The sequence below is a fragment of the Melopsittacus undulatus genome, chromosome 7 (assembly GCF_012275295.1).
Source record: "Melopsittacus undulatus isolate bMelUnd1 chromosome 7, bMelUnd1.mat.Z, whole genome shotgun sequence".
Taxonomy (NCBI): Eukaryota; Metazoa; Chordata; class Aves; order Psittaciformes; family Psittaculidae; genus Melopsittacus; species Melopsittacus undulatus.
Genome location: NC_047533.1, coordinates 28,180,055 through 28,207,901, shown reverse-complemented (window position 1 = coordinate 28,207,901; position 27,847 = coordinate 28,180,055). Strand labels below are relative to the sequence as shown.

At 40.1% G+C, this 27,847-nt stretch overlaps 1 protein-coding gene across 1 annotated transcript in view; it reads left to right on the top strand.

Moving 5' to 3' along the window:
• SCFD2 (sec1 family domain containing 2) overlaps positions 1–27,847 on the top strand; it is a 191,707-nt gene that overhangs the window by 13,146 nt on the left and 150,714 nt on the right. Inside the window, exon 3 of the mRNA XM_034064956.1 lies at positions 21,453–21,580. Coding sequence (XP_033920847.1) covers positions 21,453–21,580 — 128 coding nt within the window. The remainder of the gene's footprint in view (positions 1–21,452; positions 21,581–27,847) is intronic.

The following is a 27,847-nucleotide window of genomic DNA, read 5'->3' as shown; positions in this document are numbered from 1 at the left end:
TGAGAACAAGAAGTACTGTTAGTGATGCTGAGCTGTGGGCAACTGGAAAAAATATGTATATTTCCTCTTTTTTAATCTGTTCTTTTATTACTCAGGAACACTTTTGATGTGCTCTCATATTTTGCTGAATAAACTAAATATGTAATCTGTTTGCATACACTTCAAGAACTCACTGAATAGAGATTTCTTGCCCATTTTTCCACTCTTGCTTCCTTTTTCCAATCTTTGGAGTCTGCAAGCTTCTTGGAATTCAGGGTAGTGTTAGAATCTCAGAAAAAGACCAGATTTTTATTTAACATATGTATGTATTTAATGCAATATTCAAAGAACCAGTGGGTTCTTACAGCAAGTATTTTTTCGTAAAGATGAAAATTCTAACATAACACACTTCATGTTTGGGCTGCTATGCCTAAAGCAGTTCATTGAGCAATATAGCAGAGGTGTCTGGGCACTTGTGACAAGCAGATGGAGCCACTAAATCATCTGTATTTGCATTGGGGGGAAAAATAACAAGTTCAGAATGAGGTGATCATGTTGATGGGTGTGATGCAGAAAGCATAGATATGCAGACCAGATGTCTGAAATATGTCACTCTCAAAATCTTTTCTTAGGTACTTGTATGAGAGGTAGAAAAAGAGGTGTGCTGAGGGGAGTTGGTTAAAAGTTAGAGCATTCCTGGAGATGTAATAGTAAAATTTCAATGTCTCATGTTAATGGCAGTTGACAATACATACTTCTCCCAATCCTTGTTAGTTCTCAAGTTGTTTTTCCTATTTTGGGCTGATTAGTACTTTTGTTTACAAGTGCTAAAGCTGTTACAGTTTGGATGGAGAAGAAAGCCCCACTCTGGCCACACCTTTGTTCTTGGGCCTGTCATTAATGATGGTTAGCTCTCCTGGTGCTGATGGGACTTGGACAACCCTGAGTGTAGAGAAGAGCCATGAGGTAAGGGGTCTTGTGTTCCAGTCCTGGCTCTGCTGTTGGCTTGCAGCATGATCTTGGACGGGTCACCTACTTTCTGATTCTGCTTCCTCTCTGAGCCCCTTGTCCAAGGAACTTGTTTTGTTTTTTTTTAAACCAGGAAGTTTCCCAGGATACAAGTTTGCAGATGACATGGGAGAAGTTCCTGGGGCTTCTTGTCTTTGGGAGGTTACAAATGGTCAAAAGCAGGATCTCTGTCTTTTCTTTAGTGCTGTGTCCTTTCCACTCTTACGTGCGGTGCTTCGCTGCAGTGGGGACAGGGAACTGTTTTGAGGTGTGTCCTCCCAGCCCTCTTTCTTGTGAGCTGGTGGGACAGCAGTTCCAATGATCCCTGTAAAAACACATCACTGCAGTATTCTTTGAACAATCGCATATATGATACAAATTTAAAATGAAATATTTTTTGTGCTTATATAGCAACCAAGAGCAGCAAGAACTAAAACTGGAGAGGAGATTAAAGTTTCCTTTAAGCTGGGTAATAGACCTTTTTGAATAGTTGATTATATTCTCTTGATATTTTTTTAACTGGGGACCAAGCATCTGAAGGATATCTATGATGTTTTTCTTAACACTGAATTAATTACAGACTCAGCTTTGAGGGGATGATTCTTGGAACTTTGTGGTATTTTCAGTTTTTTAAATATTTCCTTTAAACCTGCTGTAAATGTTAATTAAAATAAAAAATCAAAAAACTCAACTTACAGCTCTTTTGCATGCATATGTTTATAAAAGCTCATAATAAGAAAGTAATTTGGAACAGTGTTTGGGACTTGAATGAACTAGGAGTTTATGGCATAAATTAAAGTAATTTTTCTTTCTGGAATGTTAATATTAAGAGGAAACATTAATGCTACATTAAGAAAATCCAGATGATACGACTAGATTGCTTCACATCCACTGAGAGTCTTGCAGAGGAGGAAGGGTAAACCAAAACAGTGGATGATAAGGCTCTTTCAGACGGGGGAGAGGGATAGCTGCGCACTGTAAGCTGCTTTAGGATCTATGCCGGTATGCTGGTGGTGGTTCAGCAGCAGCACGGTACTGCCCGGGCTCTATGCCTGTGCTGGCTCCCAGCCTGTCCCTGCTTCTGGGGTGCTCCTCCAGCTTTTCTGCTGCTGGAGGCTTCCCCCTGCCGGGAGCTGCCTGCTCCTGCTCTGCCAGGACCCAGCCTCCTGCCTCTGCGGCAATGCCCTGATGGGCTCTGCTCTGAAGGATTGTTTTAAACCTAAACTTACACCCTTTCCCCCTCTCCCCGACAAACTTCCCTCCGACAACCCCCCCCCCCCCCCCCAAACCCAAGCAAACAAAGAAAAGCCACCATTCCTTTACACCCTTTTCCTGCCTGCCTTTCTGAACAAGGTGAGCAGCCTTTTACAGAGAAAAGGAGGTCTTGTCTGCTTTTCATAAATACTGCTGTTATCACATTGCATTAAAAAAAACTGAAATTTTCCTTCAGTGACAGGAGGAATTACAGCTTCTTGGGCTCATGCTGTGCCATGAGTTCAAGGTCCACTTTCAGAAAGATGAATTGAGTTTTATATGGTTTTTCTGTTGCCTTTTTCTGTTTGATTTTGCCTCTTCAGCAATCCAACCAGGAGATGCTTCTCTAAGCAGCGAATGGGGCAGTAGGAATGCCCCAGACACAACATCCCAGCACTGCCACCACATTGCTGGAGTGTCAGTCTTCCTGCTCATCACTTTATTTTTCTTTGTGGGCTCAGAGCACAGTGCTGAATCGAGGCCTATTCAGAATTGCCTTATTGTTTGAAAGTTCTCAAGGCATCTTCTCATTGGGAATAACAGCCACGGCTGTATCAGCTTCTGGGATTTGTCACTCAAGACAAGCTTTCCAGGAGAGGCTTTCTGCTCAGTTTCAAACCAGCCTGAATCAAATGAACGTCATTGACTGTTGCCACAGGATAAGATGAACAAGCTGATAAGATTTATTATATCTTGCAATAAATGTGTATATTTGCCCGGATCCTTTCAACACGGGACCTCCCTGAAATGGGAGAAAGGAAGGGGTGAGAGGGGTGTGCAGAGGGTGGAAAATTCTGGGAAGAGGTCAGAGCTTTGGGCTCGCTTGCACTGTGTAGCATACAGCACTAATGGAAGACCTTGCCGCTGCTCTGTGAAATCCTGGTTTGCTGCAGTAGTGGGTTTACTGAAGTAACTGGTAGATGAATCGCATTAGGATTCTTCATCTGACCAGGTTGCTGCCTAATATGTGCCATGTTGGGTTTGCTTTTTTTTCCTCAATTGCTATGGCAGGCCTCAGAAGCCTTAGAAGTTGATTTCTAGATAAGAGGAAGCTTGAAGCTTATTTTCCTTTAGATAAAGAATGAATAGGGCTGACAAGCTCTTGGCATCAGCTGGCCATTCTTCCTTGTCTGTTCCTCTCAGGCCATGAAAAGGACTTCTGGGGATGTTGGGAAGCTGAACTGCTCAAGAAGTCATTCCTTGTGCTTTGAGGATGTGTAACTGTGCTGTTTGGGCTACCCAGGCTTAGTGATGGAAGTTTTCATCCAGAATTCATTTTAATTCCTGGGTCCTCCGACACTCACATAGTCATCCTCAGTGCAAGGGTCAGGAAGTGCGAGATACCATCACCTGTAAAATCTGCTAGTTAAAAATAGCAAAAACCAGAACCCTTCATGCTTAATTTTTTGAAGACACTTTTTTTGTTCTTTTGTATTTATATTATTCTCAATACAATCTCTATTTGAGTACTGTCACCAAGTCCCAAGTTTCTGACTCTTTTGTTTGCCCATGGAAAGACACAATAAATTTGAGTGTTTCCCTGATGTTGTCCAGATTTCTGAGTCTCTGAGTACTTGTACCTTCAGCTGGTTAGCACAGCATGGTAATTTGATGTCTGTAGGAACGTTCAGGGAGTACAGTCCCTCAGCTAGTTTATCTTCTGACTGCTCCCTTGTTAGAATTGCTCTCAGTTCTGCAGGTACATTCCTTGCAAGATGTAAAGGACAAACCTCTTCCTGATTAACTACTGGAAAGAGTAGCTACTGCTGTCTGCAGTCAGGACATAAAAGGAAGAGCTTTGGGGCACTGTATTTTTGGCTGTCTGAAGCATTTCTTCTAAAACTGACCTAAAAATGCTTTTCTTGTTACCTTAATGTTTTTGTTTGTGGATTTTGCACATTTTTTTTCCCTGTGTGAGTTTGTAAACTGCATTCTTCTTGGTGTGGCCAAGTGAGCTGCTTTCCTGCAGATACATTCAGAGTTTAATAGCAGCATAAACTAGGTGTCTGTTCAAGGAGACTTTATGAATCTCCAAAGAGAGCTCAGATCTTTCTTGTGTTACAGTACAATTCTCAGTAACTGTTGCTTTGGCTGATGTGAGATTTTTGTAAGAGTAGCTCTCACTCTGCTTGGTCGACTGCCTTCAAGTTTGCCTCCTGAATAACCTCAACAGCCAGCTTTTAAAATGCAGTGATATGCGTTGGCCTTACTACATACTGTGGAATTACTTGTTTGCTGTTTAACCATAGTGTCAGAACAGGGTGACTAAGTGACCTGGAGGGGTGTTCTAGTTTATCATTTTCATACTATACCGTAAGCCTGCTGTATCTTAGAATGCAGAAAAACATGCTACTAATAGGCTGATGAGAAGAACAAATGACAGCTGCTCTTTTGGATGACAAATCAATGTTTCGGAAGGAAACTATTATCTGTTGGCAGCAGGTTTGGTTGCAAGTTTTGACTATATGATTTGGATTCTTTAATGATTCCAAATTTAATATGAAACAGGAATCAAAGCTTACATGGGCTAAAATTTATGTGAAGTCAGCTCGTTACCTGGCAGAGCTTAAAGATGCTTTTGCTCTGGAAAGTAGACAGAATCTGTGTATGGAGAAACACTTTTTTATTTGTGTACAGCTAAATACTTGCAGAACAGTTGATTCTACTTTTTTATAATTGATCCAGAAATCTACCTGCCTCTTCTGTTATTTAGTGTGGGTAAATAATACTTACCGTTCTCCATGTTCTTTAGATGGCAGATCTTTGGATTCTAATTCATAATGCCTCACTTCACTGCTCACCTCTCTTTGCACATCTTGTTTTCCTGAATTGTAGCAATGAGATGCAGAAATCGGTTCTGCTGCTTTACAGCTGCTCACAGTTTCAAAAGTGGTTGTGAAAATCGACCAACCCAAGCCAGCTTTTGTACCCTGATGAGCTGCAGCCCAGAAGTGGTGCTCCTGCAGGTTCTGGATGACTGTGCTACACCACGTACCACTTCATTTCCATAGATCGTGAATGTATTTTCTAAAATGGTGTTCAACTGGAAAAGATTCCCATTTGCTGTGGGAGAGAAGAGTTTTATGACCATACCTAAATCTCTCCACAATTATACTACTTATTTAAATGAGCAGCCAGCAAAAGAAATCCATATTGAACCATTTTCAATTACTGGAAACAGCCACAGAGCACACGCTGAATGTGTAAGATGCACGTGGATGCTTGAGCTCCAGTTACCCCTCAGGAGAAGGAAATTAACCTTGATAGAAAAAGCTTCAGTTCTTGTTAATGACATGGGAATATGCCATGGCTTCAAACACACTTTACACAAGTCAGAAAATACCATCAATGATACACTTGGTTTGGTGGTAATGGGGGAATATGGAGGAGGAGGGGAATTAGCACCAAATACTCTTCTTATTCAAGCGTTTTTAGGAGGAGGATGCAGTATTAATAGTAAATAAATATAAAAAGCCACCAAAAATCTAGAGATTTTGGATTAGGACAAAATCCTGCTCCCCTTACTCATTCTGTGGTAGGCAGAAGTGTATCAGGGAAGTGCTGTGAGAAGATATCCAGAGCATGGGGTATATATGCAGCATAGACAGAAGTCCTTGTCTCATTCTCTATGACAGATTAACCAGAGCATGGAAATGATTATAAAAATGAAAGCCAGAGATCAGAGCCTTATTCTTTCTAAATAGCTGTTGGTTTGGTTTTGAAAGCTAGAATTGGCCATATTAGGTTTGCATGAGATCTGAAGAAGCTAGGGGCTCTAGGTTTGTATCAAAACTATGACAAATATGCTACTTTGAAGTAAGAAACAGGAATAAGGAAGATATGCAGGGCTAAGCCCTCAAGCTGATCAAAGTTTGCTTAGATCATGCTAACCAGGATGATGAACATACTAGCTGGGAATATGGCCCTGCATGTTCAAACAACATGTCTTTAAGATATAAGGTCTGCTTCAGATATTTTTTTTTTACTATTTATTTTGGGTCTTCAGTTCTCTGTTTGAATGCTTGTTCTCAATTCATAAAGAGAGTATCTTTGACTGTTTTAACTCAACTATGCCATAAGAGTTAATAAGCACTGATTTTTGTGGTAATCCAGTCACTTGTGGAAAGTATTGTCTTTCCTTCTGTGATGATGACATATTCCTCTACATAAGCCCTCAAAATGGCCTAGTCAAGAGGTTGCATCAGGAACTTAAGGCTTTAGGCCAGCAAATGAGGGTGGGAGGTCAAAGGAGACTACCAAATAGTGGCCTTGTAAATCAGAAACATTGAGGAGAGGGAATTCCTGGCATTCCATGGTATCTGGGTTTATTTTCTTACATTTCTCTAATAACAAAAGCACACTTCAGATGTGTTTTTGGTAGATGTTTTAACTTGTCTCATCTATCTCCACTGCCAAATGTAACCCAAAATATATTGGTTTTACATGCCTTGAGGACATCTATTGGATAACTAACCAGTGCATCTGTAAAAGTGGACTTGGCAGTCCAATGCAATCCCTGAATGTAGAGTCAATTGTCAGCACCTCATTACTAACTTCTTTCACTGAAATAATTTTTATGAAAGTAACCTTATGCAATAGCTTTAAAGCACAGAACAGAGTGCTCTAAAGTAACTTATTATGTTACATGTAGTATTCCCAAGCAATACGTATATTGTAAGGATCAGACTTTATTTTTAGCATAATTCATTTGGTTTGTCCAAGAACTAAATTAAAGTCCCTGACAAGTAATTCTTTAATATACATATTTTAAAAGAGCAGTTTGGCAAGGATTTTTATATACCTTGTAGTGTACAAAATCCTACCCAGAAGCTTTCAATTAACTTGATTCATAGAGTAACTCGGTCTGGTATTATGCATAAGCTGTCCTGCAGCTTGTAGGTATGAAACATTTTACAGAAGCATTTCATTGGACTAAAAGGCAGCCAGCTGAAACTCAGGGCTAAATGGCAGTTATGAATATTACAAAGTTTAAGAAATCATTTGCATGCACTTTTTTCCTTTGCTCCTGCAGAGCTTGGCTACTGTTAGACGAGCAAAAGTGAATTTTGGGGTAATGCTGAAATGACTAAGGTCTGCTTTATTACAGTGACTGTCAGTATCAAGCCTTCCCTTTGACTTGTGAAGTACTGTATATCCACATCTGCTAATTGGAAAACAGGGTAGGTCAGGTCACAATAAGCAATTCTGCTTCCAGCAGAAGGAAGTTCACTTTTCCATGATTTTCAGTGATTTTTCTTTTGTTTGTCTTGAAGGAAGGAAACCAGGTTCAGTGTTCATCTGGATGGTCAGCTGTTTTGTTTCCAGCAGTCCTCCAATTGCTATGGTTTATTTGGTTTGTTATTTGGATCAGCCTGTCTTTAATTGTTGCTCTGGGATCTAAAGATCAGGTGTTGCTTCTGCTTTTGAATGGTGGTGGACAGCTGGAGTAACTGGTTTTTTTTTTGTTGTTTTGGTTGTTGGTTTGTTTTGGGTCTGTTTTTTCTTTTTTTTTTTTTTGTTCTGGGTGGGTTTATTTTTTCTGTTTTTTAAAAAAACAACCAACAAATCCCAAACAACATCAACAAACCCTGTACTTGACAATGACTTCACATGCTATTGCAGGCTTTGCATCTCGCCTTTCTGCAGGAGCCCCTTTGAGAAATCTTTGAAGACTTCAAAAGATGTATTACTGGGGTGGCAGGGGAGAGAGGGAAGGGAGCAGGAGCAGGATAAGGAAAGGAAGGGAGCACTCCTAGACCTGGTCCCATGCTGAGTCAATGCAGAGGAGCTTAGTCCTGACCTGGCAAGAAGTGACAGTGCTTCCCTGTATTTGGAACTGAAACTTGTTTCTGCAAGTCCAAGTAAGATGCATAGCTATCCACTGAGTGCTCCAGGGCCAGCATACATGTTTAACTGCTCCTTTAATCCTCCTGTTTGAATAATGGGAAAGCTTTAGAGTAGCTAAATGTTCTGTGGCCTGTGATAAAGGCTTTTCTGCAGAGGTGGCTGGTGTGGTGCTATTGCAAAAAGGAGGGAACACTCCCAGCTTGTTAATGTATAAAAATTATGCCACCGTGTATTATGTGTTGTTAAATAACATAATTTAAAAAAAGTAACAGATAGGAGTTAGAGGAAGGAGAGAGTTAAAATGATTTGAGGCATGCTGACCACATCTTAGAGCTGGGAGTCTTTGCCCAGTTGATAGTTAATCTTCTTTTCCTTTGCACAGCACACGTTCAAAATCAGGTATGTGTACAAGATAGAGCTTAGTGGGATTTAATACCTCAAGGGTCAGTAAAACCTAAACATCAGTCAGCCTCTGTCAAAACCAGCTCTAACTACGTAAGATGCATCTTGCTTGCTCTCCTTTCCCAGTAATCTGCCAGCTCCCTCTGCTTAGGGTGTCAGCAGAAAGAGTTAAAACCCCTTTTGGTAAGTACAATTGCTCTAGATCAAAAAGAAGAAGCCTTAAAAAAGATTAATAAAATCCCTGGTTTATTGGTACACTTGACTTTTAGCAAAGCTTTCGAGATAATCCAAGTTTAAAAGAGACACACTGAAATTAATATATTTGAAGGCAACCAGAGGCATTTGGTTCCAGGATAATAGTCATGCAAAATTACAGACTTCAGAGGATCTTGAAGCTGATAAGTAACTGTCACAAAAGGACTTCAGGCAGAGATGATGATCTGTTTTTTGGTGCAATTGCCAGGCATGGCTTCTGTTTCAGGGCTGTTTGCATGACTGATGCTTCCTTCTCACTCATGCTTCAGCCTGGTGTGAAAGAACAGTTCTGCATGGATTCCTTTTCCTACACCCCTTACTTTCCTGTATGTGCCTTTGTTTCCGTGAGACTTGCCTCAGGGTAACATCTTCTGGTATTACAGAAGAAAACATGTTGCAGTCTGCACAGTAGTCATCTAATGGTGTGAAACATCCCTGGTAGTCTGTTTTGTAGACTGTGGATAGAGCTGGCTTCAGTAATGTATTTAGGGAGAGCCTGGACCTTTGCCAGCCATTCATGCTTGTGGTGTTGCTTCTTCCAGTAGTTCAGCAGGAGCAGCCTTACTTGTTTAGAGGAACTTTGGTATATTGGTCAGTAATGCATTCAGAGGTCTAATAATTTTGTATTGGACAGGGAGAAACTTGATGAAATTCAACAAGGGCAAGTGTAGAGTCTTGCATCTGGGGAAGAACAACCCCATGGACCAGTACAGGTTGGGGGTTGACCTGCTGGAAAGGAGTGAAGGGGAAAGGGACCTGGGGGTCCTGGTTGATAGGAGGATGACCATGAGCCAGCAATGTGGCCAAGAAAGCAAATGGCATCCTAGGGTGCATTAGAAAGGGTGTGGTTAGTAGGGCAAGAGAGGTTCTCCTCCCCCTCTACTCTGCCTTGGTGAGGCCACATCTGGAATATTGCGTCCAGTTCTGGGCCCCTCAGTTCAAGAAGGACAGGGAATTGCTTGAAAGAGTCCAGTGCAGAGCCACAGAGATGATTAAAGGAGTGGAACACAAGAGGCTGAGGGAGCTGAGTCTCTTTAGCTTGGAGGAGACTGAGGGGTGACCTCATCAGTGTTCACAAATATGTAAAGGGTGGGTGTCAGGATGATGGAGCTAGGTTTTTTTCAGTAATATCCAGTGATAGGACAAGGGGCAATGGGTGTAAACTGGAGCATAGGAGGTTCCACATTAACATCAGGAAGAACTTCTTTACCGTAAGAGTGACAGAGCACTGGAACAGGTTGCCCAGGGGGGTTGTGGAGTCTCCTACGTTGGAGATATTCAAGGCCTGCCTGGACAAGTTCCTGTGTGATGTACTCTAGGTTACCCTGCTCTTGCATGGGGGTTGGACTAGATGATCTTTGAGGTCCCTTCCAACCCTTGGGATTCTGTGATTCTGTGATTTTGCAGACAACAAGGTGTTAGGGAATTAAACACCAGTTCTCCTGTTCACAGGGTGGTTTGGAGAAGATGGAGAGTCCTGATCCAAGGACTTTCTCCCTGCAGTGTCAGCCTCTTCTGCTTGCTGAGTTTGTTTTACAGATTTTGATGTAGTGCCCTTGGATGCCACAGCACATGTAGGGGACAACAATTTAGATATATGTATTTTCCCTCTGGTGTCACAAATACAACATAAAACCTGGTTTATCTGCACATAGAGGTTTGATAGTGTTGGCATGGGTCATCTGCAGAGGGATAACCATGTGAGATGTGAGGCCGGGAGTTGCAGAGATTTTGCCTGATGTTTGGTCCCAAGCAGACCGTTCTTGATCCTGAAGTATTTGCAAGGCTTTTAGTTGTTCTCAGTGCTGCTGATCACCAGCTTATACATGTAATGTAACACACCTCTGCTGTAGGTTAACAACAGCAAACAATGCGGACTTAGGCTATGGGGTTTATGCCGCTTGTGGCAGCTGTAAGGTATTTATACAGTATTACAGATTTTTGGTTATATATTTACACCATCTGTGGAATGTTTGATGAATATTTTTCTACTAATTTTGTTCTGATTAGGTAACATTTTCTACAAAGCCATAGTTAGTAAATTTTAAGATTACTCTATAAAAGGAATTACTAGTCATTCTATAAATCCTCCAACTTAAATTCTGTTTCACTATGTAGTTTATCTTCTTATCTCTTCTGTTACTAAGAAAGAAGAAAAAAATAGAAGTGCAGTTTAAGGAAACTGCCTTCATGTTTCACAGCATATAATCTAGTTGAATACTCCCATATTATATTGCTTCCTTATGTTTCACCTTTGGTTGACCTTGAAGTTTACAGGTTCAAGTGGATATTAATGATCTTGGGAATAGCTAAAATAAGCAGAACACAAAGATGATGAGAACTCGTAGCTCCCCAAACTATTCATTGGACTGTATAGTTTTGCTTTTAATACAGGAAAATGCTGTGTTGGCAGTCTGTAATCGGATGAAACAATGTAGAAATGCTGTTTCTCTAAAAGATTATTGAATGTGACAATACCAGTTCAAATATATATAGAGAGAGTAAATTCTATTGCAAAAAGCTCTTTTAAAGATTTTTTTCACTAAACAACTATTCTAATATTGGTACAGAAATTCATATTACTGGTATAGAGTGAGAGGATTTATAAATTAGGGTTTTTTTTCCAGATAATCTGCATGTTCACATGTGCATTTGTGCCAATTTTTTTTATGGTAAAATACAATCCACCAATTATTTTTCTGCTATCTTGAGTTGTTTTTGTATTTTGGTTTAATGCATACTGGTGTCATTGGTTTACACTATTACTCTTTGATTCTGGAAGCAGCAATGAGTGGAGTTGCATTACTTTTCAATAACATCATTCCATGAGCAGCTGCATTGTCTCATGTATGTGACTGTTAGCAAGTAAAGTTGTTCTGTGTCATGGATGCTGAAGTGTAGATGTTAAACTTTTTGGCTTTCTGAAGCCAAAAAACTTCTTGCATGTGTATCACAGCATATGTATGTATAAATACATCTATATTTAGATCAGCTTGAAACAGGACTGTGGTTAAGATGCTTGTCCTTGCAAGTTTACATGATGCTTGTACTGAGGAAATGTTTGATAAAACTAAAGATGGTGGGTTTGGCAAGTGACGAACCTGCTTCAGATGGTGGTTGACCACAGTCATTAGACTTTTGTACATATTTGATTTTGTAAGTATGACCATCTGTAAAATAGATGTATGAATGAGCCAGAAAAGACAAGTTTCTCTTTTATTTTTTATTAACAAAAAAAAAATAACAAGACAAAACATCGAATGCTGTGTTGCCATTCACTTTTCTTTGGAGGATTTTTTTTCCTCTTTTAAATTGATTCCTGATGTGAACTGAATCCTTGCCAACCTTTTGCTAATTAATTCTTAAATTTTACTGTATTCAGTTCACCTGTGGACCAAAAATATGTCAGATTTTAGGAGCTTTATTTATGGTGCATTATCTGTGAAGGAGGGAAAAGGAATTCAGCCCCAAGCAAAGAGCTATAGGTAAACAGAGCAGTTGTGGGGCAGTTTGGAGTTGCCCTGTTGGATATGTTTATAAAAAGCTTCTGAATTGTTTGTTTTTAAGTTCTCCTGTGCTCTACTGATAACAGGGAGCATATTTCTTCCTGGTTTAGAGTATAGGGGTCATGGTTTTATTGGAACACAGTTTATATAAAATGCAGTGGTTTTGAGACTTAAAATTATGTTGTTTTAAAAGCTCTTTCAGGATAATTTTGTCACAGTTCTTGTCTGTCTGAAGTGAGCTTATGTATTCTCAGCATTTTTTTAGACTTATATGTCCATGAAAATCTTGTCCCATACTTCATATGCTTCATTGTAAGATGAACCAAGACTTCCTCCTACAGGATGCTCAGTAACAAATTCAAATAATGCTTTCCTATTCCTGTTGCTCTTAATCATTGGTCCTATCAGTTGAGTATTTTTTTCTCTCCTAATGGTAACTAACAGCCTGTTTTATCACCTTGCATAAGAGCGATAGCAAAATTTAATTTGATCAGGTATACAGCATTGCCCTGAAGCATTGATACCTGTAGGTATGCCTTTATGAAGCTAAATATATATAGCTTGAATATAATAACTTGCATATAATAACTGTTCCCTCTGTTATTGCTGTGTTTTAACCAAGTTTCCCCTGATGCATACCCTATGCTTGTGAGCTGGACCTTTCAAAGAGCAACCACTGTGTTCTGCCTGTTTGATTTATGGCTATGTTGAGTCAGCTGTATGTGAAACCAGTAATGAAGGAAAACTTGGGCTCTATCCTGTGGAGCTGCCTGGCAGTCTCTGCTGGCTGCTGAGGACTAGGCAAAACAAGTTCTCTGCTTCCCAGTTCAGCTTGCAAAGTGATCCTGCCTGATTAAATCAGTATTACTGGTGCAGCAGAATCCATGCTAAGGTGAAAATGGGAGAGGAGGCAAAATATTATGGATTTTTTTCTATAATATTGACACATGATGTCCTTTTATGAACAGGTCTATTATGTTAGTCCAATTAATAATATACATTTGCAGTATTTATACCTATATATTGAACAATATACAGTGAACTGACCAATAAACTCCTGATAAAAATGTGATACTCCTAACATTCATTACTTACAAATATTTCATGAAGTCCAGAGGAGAATCTATTGTAAAACTTTGTGGCAGATCTTCAGCTCCTGTTTTTGCTCATATGCTTTAGCTTTGCTGGCTGCAAGCTGATTTGCAATACATTGGATATTACCTCAGATCTTGTTTTAAAATGCTTGGCAGCTTCTGCTTTGTCTCCCTGCTGTTTAAGCGTTCTAAAATAAATTGGTGGCAAAAGGCTGTTAAGAATCTAGTCTAGTTTTAATGATTTTATTTTCTGTATCTTTAGAATGAGATTTTTTCCAATTAAAATTTGTGCTGCTTGCAGAAAACCAATTTAATTGTGTAATTTGATAATAAAGTTTGCAAACATCTAATAAATGAGTTTGTCATGTAAGACTTTATGCCAATATAGGAGGAGTATTTTAAACAGTACAAAGCATTTATATACTAGAAAATACTCCTAGTTTGGAAGTATTAAATAGCAAAGTATATCACATAGCCTCTAGAAGTAGCCTCTAGTTTTCTTTTAGGGAAATTCCAGTAGTTTACAGAACTAACAATGTAGAAAGTTCTCTTATGTGATCCTCCCTGTTCCAGGACTTGATTTAATTTTTGCTCAAGTATCTCATGAAGTATGAAATATCTTCTGAAGGTTTCAGTCACTTACTTGACAGATTAATTTCTCATAGTTTCTTCCATCAGTTCTTGTAGTGTGATTATTGCTTTAAAATTGCTGTTTGCAGTGTAAAAAAAAATGCACATCTCAAAACTCTATGCCTTGTTGAATCAGAAAAGTTGGTGTTTTAACAGCACTCCCTAAGAGCTGTAGTGAATCAATTGTTTTAGCAATCAAATTATGCTAGTATGAGTTAATTAATTAGCTTGATCTTGATGTGACACAGCCTTCCTGGAGTATACACAGAAAGGAGGGAGAGGAAAGAAGGGTCTGTATAAACACCACATGCAAAGGCTGAAGCTATCAGCCTGCCATTAGCCCTTTATCTAAGAGGCTCTTGGCATATAAATCAAACAATAACCTCTGTGTTTTGACTTGGTGCCAAAGTACACAGCCAAAGTTGAGTCTAGAGCAGATTACACCCACTGAGTGGCTTGAGGGCTTGCAGTGAAACTGGGAAATAACCATTAAATTGTTCAGGAGCACATTTATGTTCTTTAATGCGGGTCTCAGACTTTTGGGGTGTTTTTTTTTAAAAAAGTACCATTTGCGTGTTCTAATCTTAAATCCCTAACACATGGAGAAGATCTTAACACATATCTAAGTGAGGATATGAGAATAAGATGAACTGCTGTAGTATTTTTACCCATCTATGGGGAGGATGGTAATATCCGATTCTCCTTCCGCAGTTTTCTGGAAGCACAGTGCCAAGGTGACATTAGCTTTCTGTTGTTAGGATGGACAGGAAAGTAGTTCAAGTTTCTACTATCTATAAGGCACATTTAATTAGGCTGAGCAGATTTGCCCACCACATAAAATGTCCAACAGCAGAATTACAGTCTGCTGCTAAAAGACATTTTAAAACTTCAAAAGGTTGTCATTTTACTCTTAGAAATAAGAAGTGTTACTGCTATCTGGGGATGTGCGATTTACATTTATCTGAAAACAAGCATTTTGGGCTTTTCATGGTTGGTTGTTTTTTTTTCCTTTGAATAAGTATTGCTGCATCTTCAGTTGAACGTACGTTGGCTAGCCCATCAAGTGCATGTGCTGGGGATGTGCACAAATATGCAGCAATACTGGAGACTGAAGTCCTGGGAATATTGATAGCTGTTTCTCTGTAGAAGATTTTTGATAAATTAGAGCCATTTGGTTCCTTTCAGAAGACTGAAATGAAGAACGGTTCTTTTCTCTAAGCCCAGCTATGTTCAGGCAGTGCAGTGGTGCAGAGGTCAGCTCTTCTCATCCCTATGGCATTCTCCACAGCATCCCTGCAGCAAGGAGCAGAGGCTGTACAGGAGAGCTGTTGCTTCTACCCGGTGGGGGCTGTTGTGCATGCAGTGGGGTGCAGTCAGAGACTTGGCTGTCACTGTCCCCCCTGGGTTATCTGGCTGGCACGTGTCCTTCAGAAATGTGCAGTATAGCTGGCGTAGCCTTGGCGCAACATCCACTGTCTCCGGAACAGCAGGGCAATTGGTACAGGGGAAAGGATGTTCTTGATACGTGCCCCTTGCTCCAGGCTTGTAGCCAAATCGTGTCTTATCGCAGGCTTGTGCTTCTCTTTGGTTTATCGCTGTTCCAATGACATATTGCCAGCTATGGATTTATCCTTTGTAGTAATGTTCTTCCAACAATCCTAGTGTTGCTTTTTTAAGTGCTGTGCACTTAGTGTGGATGTTGAGTTGTCTTTAAACAAATGTGTGTTATTGCAAAGGATATGTTGGCAACACACTTACTTATTTTTAGCAGTTGTTCAGTTTTGGGCAGCTTTGTGGTATTAATGAAGCTGTAATTTAATCTTTACTGAATTTTTCCCGTCCTCCCTCCCTCTTGTGAAAATATACAGGCACATTTTAGCTGTAAAGCTGTATGGACATAGGGTGAAAGTTTTGCTGATACATGTTTTATGTTGGGACTATCATAATTTTCCTTTTTTTTTAACTGTATACAAGTACAAACACTACTACCTTCACTATGCTGAAATGCTGTCATTTCAGCTGGTTAATTTCTGAAGCCCACTCACTGTTGTTTTCTGTCACTTATTCAGAGCTTATGTCAGTGAGTTGCTCTTTGGAATCCCATGTTCTTTGCCAGATGTAGGAATAACCACGTTTGCTTACTTTTCCTTCCTTAATGTGTTGCTTGTATGATGTCCTCCACCTGGTTACTTGCTGTTTCTGATCTAGGATGTGCTTTCACCTGGCCCCAAGCAGTTTAAAACCAAAACACAACTGTACAAAGTCATCTTTTTCTTTCTTGATTCAAGCTATAGAAGATCTGGGAAGGAATCTGAGTGTAGATACTGACTTTTCAATTTGGCCTTTGAAAAATAATGGGAGACACACTGTTTTTCAGTAAGCCTGGGGACACAACAAGGGTTGCATGTAACTGAAAGAAAAAGCAGTCTGGGCAAAAATCCAGCAACGGAGAATGTACATGTCAATTTTATCCTCCTTGACTGGAAATTAGATCACATTAAAATAATTTACTTGCCAGAGACTACAGATGTGGCTGATTTTGTGGCATAATTTTGATGATTATGCTATATTGCTTGGACAAGAGTGTTTGACTTATTTTCATTTGCTTAATTATACATGCTGATTGAAGAAATACATCGCCAAACTAATATGGTAAATATGAAGGACGTTAAGAATCGCTTGTTGGTAGATCTGAAAATGTAAGTGGGGAAGGAACATTTAGTCGTTGAGTAGACATATTTTCTAGTATGGGCTTATTGCTTCTTGAACTTTTACTCTTGCATTAGTGACCTGGAAGACCAGATTTTAGTAATTTAACAGTACTAGACAAGATCTGGAGCAATAAGGGAAGCAAATATCTTTCTGTACTGGTGGTGTGAAGCAGGAGGCATATTATTTTAGCCAAGTCTAAAACTGTGATGTAAATTGGTCATCCCCCCCACAAGGGGTAATAAGTGTCCCCAGGTTTCTGTGTTTGCTTTCTCCTCTTCCTGTATAAACTCTTTGTTGTTATTTTAAAGTCCAGATTATGCGCAGTTGAATTCTAAATAGTTTTGGAACAAAGAATGGCTCATTTAAAAAAAAAAAGGTAACATTAATGTGTGAGGGAAAGGGAGAAATTTGCAATTATCAGATGTCTGTCAAAAACCTTGCTTTATGTATGTCAGATAGCTGTGTCTAACAGGGCTTTTCAAAGCTTTATCTCTGGACATAACGTAATGTTTTTGCTTAATAAACTTCTAATTTGTCTACCAGATAGCTGTTATGCTTGCTTTTATTTTATTCTGTTTCTGAGATGGATGGTTGATTCAAAGTGCTCTCTTTTCTTTGTCAGGCTTGCTGTGCCCTGCAAAACATTTTGCAATAGACATACAGGCACATGTGCACTGTAATATTTACCTATTGTTTTGACATCTGCTTTGTAGCGTGTTTTAAAGCTCCTGATTTTATTGTAGTATAATTGTAAAGAATTATATTTTTTTTCTTGTGGAATAACATGATTGTAACAATATCTTTAAAGGTCTTGTAATGCATCATTTTATTTTTTTAAATGTCCTTAGATTCATAGAACTACTTTCAGAGTGCAGTGGTTCACTAGATAATGTGTAAAATCAATAAACAATCCTTGGGAAGTCAAGGAATGCAAGAGGAAGGAGAAATGTGAATTGGGGTACAGGATCCCATACAAATCACTGATTATAGCACCGGTGTCACCGGATTAGGGCATTTAGACCAAAGCAGAGGAACTGCAGATGGGAAAAAGAGGAGGGGAAAGGCACCATGACAAGAGCTGGAAGGCAGTCACAGACACATGTCTCACCAAAAGGGGAAGATAAGATAATTCTTTTTCCAAGCGTTAGGAATCTCTGAAAGGAAAATACTGTGGTAACTTCTCACATCAGGCAAGAGGTAGCACCAGAGCCCTGTACTGTGTCCCACTGACTTACTTCCAGCAGCCATTCCTGACTTGTCATTGATGAAGTTAAAGAATGGGTGGTTGTTCAAAGCAAAAGCTGTTCTCTGAAAGTATAATAGAGAGGGAGTGGGAAAAGTGTTTTCAGCAGAAAACATACAAGTACTTTTGTTGCTTTTTCCCTATTATAATAAAAAAGAGCTGAGCATAGGAAATGTTGCTTTCTGTGTGTTGACCTAGTCGGTTGGCTATGTATGTGAGCTATTAATATATATATTGAACTCATCCTGGTTAGATATTGCTCTATGTACGTTACCTAAAGCACTGTGTATTCTGCAAAGCAGTGGGAAGAAAAAATATCTTCAGAAACTCGGTGGGTTACAGAGATCCAAGCATACAGGAGTGTGGTTGACCCTCATCTACTTTTATGCTGTACCACAGTTGTTTTCCTTCTTACTATTTTTGGTGTGTTAAAGCAGCCCTCTGGGATCGTGCAAATTTAGGTCCTTGGGATTAAAGAAAACCTACTGTGGCAAAAGGAGGAAAAAATAGTTTACAAGCCAAAAAGCGAACCTCTCCCCTGCTATGTTTTTGGGTTTTTCATGCATTAGTGTGACTTATTCTTGCTTTTCTGTTTGTTTTATTAATTAGTCTTATTTTTGATGGTGTTTTTTTAAACTAGTAGCAAGTAAAGTAGGAGCTGAAACAGGGACTTTTAGTAGCGATTATACAAATACAGTATATGTTGCTTTCAAAGACCTTGCAGTCTAAATTGACAGAGGTTGTCAACACGTGGTGTGAAAAGGGAGAGCAGCAAGCAAGGACAGCAGGCAGAAAAATGGTGCAACCTTATCATGTACATTCTGACTTTTACTGAGGTCTGTAGATGCTTTTGGGATGAATTTTCCATGCTTTGCTATTTGCTAAATATCTTTATGAAGTATAGAAGTAAGAAAGGTGAGAGACTACACAAACCTGTGCAAGATTTGGGAGACATTTTAGCTTCCTTATGTTGTTTGTTTTCTATTCTTTTAAAGTGTTAGCTTCTGGTACCTGTGTTTATGTGAGACTCTGTATTTACAGTGATGGAAGTTTTTACAGTGATCTTAAACACTTTTCTTTGAAATAGAAGAAAAAAGTCTTTTTAAAACTAGCTTCCTGCCAGCTTAGGCATGATTGCTGATCTCTATAGATTTGTATTTGAAACTGCATGTTCAGGAAGGGGTTAGTCAGCAGGCAGAGCAGTGGCATCTTGCAATCCACACCTTGGGCATGATTGTAAATGTCATGAGACATTCCCTGTGAATGTGGTGTGAGCAGGATCAATAGGCTGCATTTACAAGTGGTGCCGCTTGGGTAGGATGGAATCATAGTAATTGAGTAGATAGCCTATAAAAATAGCGTACCCAGGGTTCCATTACTTAAGGAGGATTGTGTTGAACCATATAGTTGCTTTGGAAATATCTTTCTTATTTCTTGCACTATTGTACAATATAAATAGGTGTGCTTTTTCTTGTGAGGGATCCCCTCAGCACCAGTGCTCAGATCACACTTCGTGATTGCATAGAGGGAGCTGCTGCAGATTCTCTGTCTGCTTAGGGATACTCTGCCTTCTGCCTCTGTCACTGGCTGAGTTGCACTATGTGAAAGAGAAATGGAAAGATTGTGTCACGTCATGATTGTTTCCTCTCCTAACACATGGCAATAGGATGCAATTTGCTCTTCCTATTTCTCTGTGGTTAGTTCCGAAGAGTAACTCAACCTTCTTCCCACAGTCCTTCCACCCACACAAGCCTTGACACACAGGATGTGGGTTCCTGGGATGACAAGAAGTGGAGCTTGTCCATCCTCTTACCTGGTTTGGGAGATAGCACAGATTGCTAAATGCAGTCCTCCTGTTGCAGTAGAACATAAGCACAGCTGCTCTGTAACAGGTATCAAATGGATTGTTGGGCTTTTTTATTTTCTGTGAAACAAAGCTTGTTTTGGCATGTTTATAAGCACGTTGTAAATTACATAAAAATGTATTTAGGAGTGAAGTGTCTCCTGAGGAAAAAACAAAGGGAAGGTTTTTCTTTAGAAAAGAAAATAAAGGAAAAAACCCAAAATCAGCCGATCCCAAAGCCCAACACAATTAATCCCAATGTGTGGCTTTAGCCCCAGGCGAGAATTTTTCTCCCTTCCCCACTTTTACCCCTGAGAAAACACAGAATGCATTGTCAGCAGCAACAAATGCAGTGTCCTGGAGGAGAGAGAAGACTGGCGGGGAGCTGACTGCAGATGAGCCACACAAATTCCTAATTTAAGCTTAGCAACAGCAACAATAAAAACAGAATCCATAAATACGGAAACTATAAGGACAGTTACATTCTGCAGTGGATTATTCTTTTCATATAAGGAGAATCCTTGAAGCCCAAAATGATTGTAGTTCATCAAATCATGTCAACAGCCTTCGGCGTTGGAATCACAATCACAAAATGGTTTTGGTTGGGAGGGATGTTAAAGATCATCTGGTTTCAAGCCCCCTTCCCCACCCTGCCATGGTGAGGAACACCTTCCACTAGACCAGCTTGCTCAAAGCTGCATCCAACCTGGCCTTGATGCACTGTCCCTCAAAGTATTGCACAACTTCTCTGGGCAACCTGTTCAGTGTCTCACCACCCTCACAGTAAACAATTTCTTCCTAATATTTGATCTGAACCTACCCTCTGCCAGCTTAAAGCCATTCCCTTGTCCTATCCGTATCTGCCCCTATAAAAAGTTCCTCTCTGGCTTTCTTGTAGGCCCCCTTTTGGTATAGGAAGGCTGCTCTGAGGTCTCCCCAGAGCCTTCTGTTCTCCAGGCTAAACAGCCCCAATGTTCTCAGCCTGTCTTCATAGGAGAGATGCTTCAGCCTCTGATCATCTTCGTGGCCCTCCTCTGGACTCACTCCAACAGCTCCATATCCCTTTTGTGTCAGGGGCCTCAGAGCTGCATGGACTACTCCAGGTGGGGGTCTCAAGAGAGAGGAGCAGAGGGGGAGAATCGCCTCCCTCAATGTGCTGGCCACACTCCTTTTGATGCAACCCAGCATATGGTTGGCTCTTTGGGCTGCAAGCACACACTGCTAGGTCATGTTGTGAAGGTCTCATTAACCAACACCCCCAAGTCTTTATCCTCAGGGCTATTCTCAATTGGATAGTAGTATTGGCTTTGGGATTTAAACTCTCATATGAAAGTGATAGCCCATCCTTTCCATAGCTTTTAGTAACAAGAAGTTTGGACTGTTTCTGATATTCCTGTGTTTGAGCAGTAGTGGTTACTTTGAGGCTGATATGCTGCTTTATTATATGTGAATTCTAATGCTTTAATTGGTAGCAAAAAATCCTAGATTATATTCTTTTAAACTGTAGCAAGTATTCCTCTAAGAAAAAGCAAGCTTTTATATCACTTTATTTTTGCTTGTATCCTGCCCACCTCAGAGGAGTTACTAAGTAGGAGCACTCATCTTAAAATATAAATGTTGTCTTAAGCTTACTCCATTATTCAAGCAATGTTTAGTGTAACCCTGTCATTTTCTTATAGTGATCCAGCTGCTAAAGCTCTCTGGGAGTCCTTCATGAATCTCAAACAAAAGGAAGCTGTGATGGAGGCTAGGAGACACCTTGTGGAGGCTGCGAGCAGAGAGAATTTACCTATTAAGATGAGCATGGGTGAGTAGTGTGACATACCCTTTGCTGCAAAGTAGCAGTGTGAAAGATTATGCCAGCAACTCTTCTTGCACTACACCCTCTTGGGGAAAACTCACCCCATCCTTGGTTCATCCCCATTTTTGTCAACAGAATTCAGGTGAGCATCCTGGCTATTATAGGATCTTTCTGGTATGTAAGTGAGAGGCAGTTATTTTATTTTTAATACCAGAACCTTAAATGGATTGAAAGCAGTGGTAAAGCAATGGAGTTCTGTGAAGGAGGGGTTTAAAGGTATGCAAATGGTAACCAGTGATGCTTATCTTTATTCCAAGCCCAGGAGTCTGGGTATTCTTGAAACGTCAGCAGGATTTTGTCCTGAAAGCAGGCATTGTAAATGGCAGCTGATCTGATGGAAGTTGTGCAGATCTGGCATATGATTACATTATACAGGTAGTGGTTACATTACACAGGTTGTGAGGTTTCTGTGAAGTAAGGCTGCCTGGCTCAAGAAAGTTTAAGCCAAAAACCACATCTGGGCACTCTTTAAACCTGGATTCTGAAACATATCAGAGATACAGATTATAGCATAATGACTTTCAATAGGTTTTTTGCAGAACCTCATTCTCACTATATGCCATACATAGTGAAATGTAGGAATTGGTATGTTAAGCTTATAAAAACTAGTATTACTCTATGCTGTAATAATTTTTTGCATTTTATGCACTCTCAGATTATTTTATGCTGAACTTTTCATTAGGAAAGGTCCTCATGGGATAAAAGTAATATGCTTTTATCTGGAACTCCAAAGTAAACTGCCAAGATATTGTAGAATAATTAGATGCTCAGCCAACTCATGAACTCTTAACTAGAACGTTTCCTATATTGTATGGTCTTTACAAATAGCTAGAGCATGCATTTAGTAGATTATTAATCAGAAATACTAGATTGCTGCAACAGTAATGCTGTAAGCTGTTTTAAAGAAGTGGAAAAGGAGCAGCGGTGAGAGGGTTATTACAGATTTGTCTGAAGGAGATATCTTTTAACAGGATAATAAAATCTTGTTTAAGCTTTCACTGATACTCTGTGTATTCACCATAATAACGTGCAGAAGCCCCCAGTTTTTCTAGTATATATGCCTTAAAAATTATTTTTATTTTGATTAATCAAATGATTTTGAAATTCAGCTTTGTTGTGTCTACCACCTTTGCTGCTTTGTGTGAACGATTAGATCAGCCACCCTTCTGTTTCCTCTACTGATGGTATCCAGTGAAGGCTGCAATAACCTGACACTGATGTCAGCCTAAATGTCAGACATACATATGCCCAATATAGTGCTACGTAGAAACATTTAAGAGTTGATGGTGAAACAGTTTTCTGACTTCTTTTTCTGTTGGAGTGTAGCTGTAATTTGCTGATGTTTATGGAACTTTGTTATTTATTTTGTGAATTGTGTATTTATCTTGCATGTGAATCATAATCAGTTGTTAACTTTGTACTTGAACTTCAAAGGGTGAAACAAAATTCAAAGCGGTCTTATAAATGATAAACAGGGAAAAATTAGAATCAAGGAAAGGAGGGTACTACAGTCACCAAAATAAAAACTTTTTACTGAGCATAAAGGCAGAAAACCCGAAGCTCACATCCAGGTGTCACATTGTCCAATGGCATGTGTTTATTAATGACTTTCTAGAACAGATCTGCATCTTTACAGCATTCATTCCTTGTTCACCCTGCTACAGAACATCTTAGTTCTCTGTAGGAAAGCTGGGATTTGTATTGCTTATCAATTGCTGCTTTTGCTGAAAAGGAAAAATTCTAGTGGCCTGTTCTGGTCCTGATTGCTGTGTTTAGTTGAAAGGCTCCTTCCACCACAGCTGTGATATGAGGCAACACTGGCTGGAGAGAAGGGAAATGCTTTCACTCTGCTCTGTGCTTAGGTTTGAGTGTATCGGAAGATCTTGGCTGATTGCACACTGGTTTTCCCAACACTTAGGGTATTTTCTGAGTTTTTTATGGCCCTAATATTAAATGTCAGAGAATTTTTCTAGCATGAAAGTTGCCTCTTACTCTCTTTACTAAGACCAGCTGTGTCAGATGGTAAGAGTATTTTCCTTACTACTACTTTTTTGCCTTTTTCCCCCTGGAAATAAAGAGTGAATTACATTTGAAAGCAAAGCTTTGAATTCCATTTGGTGTAGCTGAGCCCTCCTGCAGTGGCCACCTGCCTGAAAAACTGCATCACATGTGACACTGGCAGCATGGGACCCCTGTGCAGCAATAAGTAACTTGATCCCGTCCTGTTTCTGTATTTCTGGTGCAAGGAAAATAAATTCGGGTATTTTCTGGGCTGTGAAAGGCTGCTCATTACTCTGAGGTGTGTGTGTGCTTGCTCACGTTTCCCCTGTATGCCATTTGCCTGACACCTGGCTTTACTCTTTCTCTGCCTGACTCTGTGTGGCAGAAACTCTGGCAGTTATGGGAGGCCCCACAGATCAGGCTTTCGCTTTCTGATGTGTTCTGAATGTGTCCTCATCATCCTGAGAGGGAAGGAGAGTAAGAGAACTGTAGAAGAGGACACATGTCTTCTCCCCAAACACCCACAAATGTCTGCAGGCCACTGGGAGCTCCGTCTTCTGCTGAAATTGGCAGGAGCAGAGACAGGAAAGGGAGAAGAAAGGGAACTGAAGGAAATCAACAGTTTTGGCCACACTTTCTAAGCTGAGTAGACTGGAATGCTGCTTTCAGGTGGTTTTGGTTTGCATATCCATTTTGTTAGTTATATCAAGGAAAGTGCTAGGGGTGTCTGAAAGTCCAATTGACTGGTTCAGAAAGGTTGAGTGTAGAAAGAATGTGGTTGAAGATAAGCTGGCAACATTTGGCTGAAAGTTCTGGTGAATCAACTCTTGGACCAAGCCCTGGTTTAAATTTAAGATCATCTCCCTCACATTTGTAAATACAGCAGGATGCTCTCCTTTTTCTGTCACTATCTCCTATTCAGGTTTTCAGATGGGCCATTAAGTGGTCTTGTGCCATCTTCAAGGAAGATTTGACTTTTTTCTTTCTCCTTCTTCCAGTTATGTCCTCTGAAAGTGTGTATTTTATCTGTCACTTTTTTTTGTGAGCAAAAGATCAGTGGTGTTGTTACAAACTTCAGTGAGTCACACAGGCTACTAAGCTGTCCAGAGGTGTCTATTGCTAGCATTCTAAAATCCTGTTTTGTTTTAAATAAGAATTGCAGGTCTTGGGAAACCACATCACAGAGGGACACAAAGCACCAAATGACGGTCCATAAAACTGACTAGAACACAAAACTATGGAGTTACTTTGCCCTTTCCTTATAGAATAAAACCTGAGCTGTATAGCAATGTAGCATATTTGATTTTCTGAGGTCAGCCCTGCAGAAGGCAGGCAGAACACTGTGCAGAATTCCAGCCACCATAAAGGCTTTATGCATACTACATCCAGTTTGCTTACTGTTTGATCTGTTCCATCCATAGATGCGTACCTGAGTATATGGGGTTTGAATATGTAATTTCCTGTGGAGTTTAGTAATGCTGACAGTATTGACTTTTGCGTAATATTTGTTTGGTATTTCTTACTGTGAGCATGCTGATATTGAGCCCCTGCTTTATAGGATGACATAAATGCACTGGAACCATGTCAGTAACATAGTAGTTACAGCTGAGTTTTGCCTTAATCCTTTCAGACAGGACAAGGGGTAACGGGTTGAAACTTAAACAGCAGAGGTTTAGACTGGATATAAGGAAGAAATTCTTTACTGTGAGGGTGGTGAGGCACTGGAATGGGTTGCCCAGGGAGGTAGTGAATGCTCCATCCCTGGCAGTGTTCAAGACCAGGTTGGATGAAGCCTTGGGTGACATGGTTTAGTGTGAGGTGTCCCTGCCCATGGCAGGAGGGTTGGAACTAGATGATCTTGAGGTCCTTTCCAATCCTAACTATTCTATGATTCTATGATTTCCCAAAACAATATGTCTTTGCATGTAAACAGATGGAGCTGTCTTTTGCTAGATGTCCATTTAAATAAAAGAGGCATTAAAATACTCCATATCTATATACACACACACACACTTTATAAAATCAACAAACAGCAAACAACACTTTTAAAAACTACATTAGCACCATTTTGTCTCTGAGGCAGTTTTCTTTCTGTTTTGGATATCCAAGTGAATGGTAATAAATATGTGGGGAAGATAAATATTTGCCAAGTTCTGGTCAGATATACCTTTGTGTAAGTGTAAATGTATAGGTGTAAATTATTTTGGCATAATAAAAATCATGGCATTTACATAAATGTATTTTATTTAAAGAATTATGTCTCCTTTTGAAAAGCTCTTTGGAAGGCCGTTCAGGGGATCAGTGGAATAGTTTTTTGGTGAGATTTATAGCATTGTGCTAAATTAAAGTGAGATTCTAATGCTCAGTTCTTAAAGTAAGTGACTGTAAGGAGTTCTGCTCTGAGGCAGCAGCCTGACTTACACTGGAAAGGTTGCTGATTTTTCCATTCCTCTACTTCCTGTTCTGTTCTTCATAGGTCTGATACATATCTTAATCATCTTCTCAACATGGCAGCCCATGAATCTCTTGTGGAAAGCTTTGCTATTAGCATAGTATTTGGCAGTGGTAAAAACTTTGCTACAAATGTTCTTTTGTGGCTTTAGAATCACCCTTGCTCTTCTGTTTGAAAAGAGCACAGTAAACCTTGATCGAGCCTGAATTCCTTTATTGTGTCATTTTACTGGCATGGAGACTGATGAAAGTCGAAACACTGGTACAATAACAGAAACAAAGTGCAGTGTGCTGTTACATGAGCCCTTATTAAAAGAATTAAAGCATTCTGGTTCATTTATATTTGAACTGTACAAATACAGTTTTAAAAATCAAGCTTACTATAAAATTAGCAAAACTTCAAGCTTTGTGAAGTAAAGAGGAGTATTGTAGCTTTTTTAGACAGGCTGGTTTGCATGGGTTGAATCGAATGCTAAAATTTGTTTGGGTAGAAATGGGAAGATCCAGAAATTTTAGCTTGGAGATAAATACCATTTTGAGTTAGAAGAATACCTTTGCCACTCAGAAAGCCAACCATATCCTGGGCTGCATCAAAAGGAGCATGACCAGCAGGTCGAAGGAGGTGATCCTGCCCCTCTACTCTGCTCTTGTGAGACCTCACTTGGAGTATTGTGTGCAGTTCTGGTGTCCTCAGCATAAGAAGGACATGGAACTGTTGGAACAAGTCCAGAGGAGGGCCACGAGGATGATCAGGGGACTGGAGCACCTCCTGTATGAGGACAGGCTGAGAAAGTTGGGTCTGTTCAGCCTGGAGAAGAGAAGGCTGCGTGGAGACCTCATAGCAGCCTTCCAGTATCTGAAGGGGGCCTACAGGGATGCTGGGGAGGGACTATTCATTAGGGACTGTAGTGATAGGACAAGGGGTAATGGGTTAAAACTTAAACAGGGGAAATTTAGATTGGATATAAGGAGGAAGTTCTTTACTGTAAGAGTGGTGAAGCACTGGAATGGGCTGCCCAAAGAAGTGGTAAATGCTCCATCCCTGGTGGTGTTCAAGGCCAGGTTGGACATGGCAACGTGGTCTAGTGTGAAATGTCCCAAGCTGGGCTTGGGACTATGGCCCCGTTATGCAGAGAGGAGATCACCATATTGTAAATTGGTTCTTGTGTTGTTTAATGTACATTTCTCTGTTGACTATTTACGTGGTCTGCAAACTCTTTGAGAGAGCAAGCTGCAGAATGAGTGAAGCAGTAGCCAAAACCTCCCTCCAGGCATCCTCATGAAGCAGGAGGTTTCCTGTACCAACTGAAGTGGGACAGGCCTGGCTTAGCCTAAGGAGGCCCTGGTTCCTGATGGTGGGTCTCACAGGAGTGCTGCAAGGGCTCATTGGTGTTCTCGAGACATTTTCCAAGGGGATGGGACACTGCTTGTCTCAGACTTGAGCTCTTTCCACTGTGCAGCCTGGATCCTGAGCAGGCAGTTCCTGAGTTGTTATTAGTCTGTTCTTTGTCTCATCAGAAGTAACAGAAGCCCTGCAGCGTGGGACCATCTAGCCAAGCAGATTTGTTTTTTCCAGCCTGTTGCAATACTGAGTTCCTGATTTCTCCCTGTAGTACAACTAAAATGTAGTCTTGACCTGAAGTAAATGTTCTCAATCTCAGTGATGGTTAATACAGCAGATGTTTTGTTGCATCACTCAACCCCAGAGGCAGGAAGGCTTTTTGCTTCTCGGAGTGCTAAATATTTTTGAAGAGTTTCTGA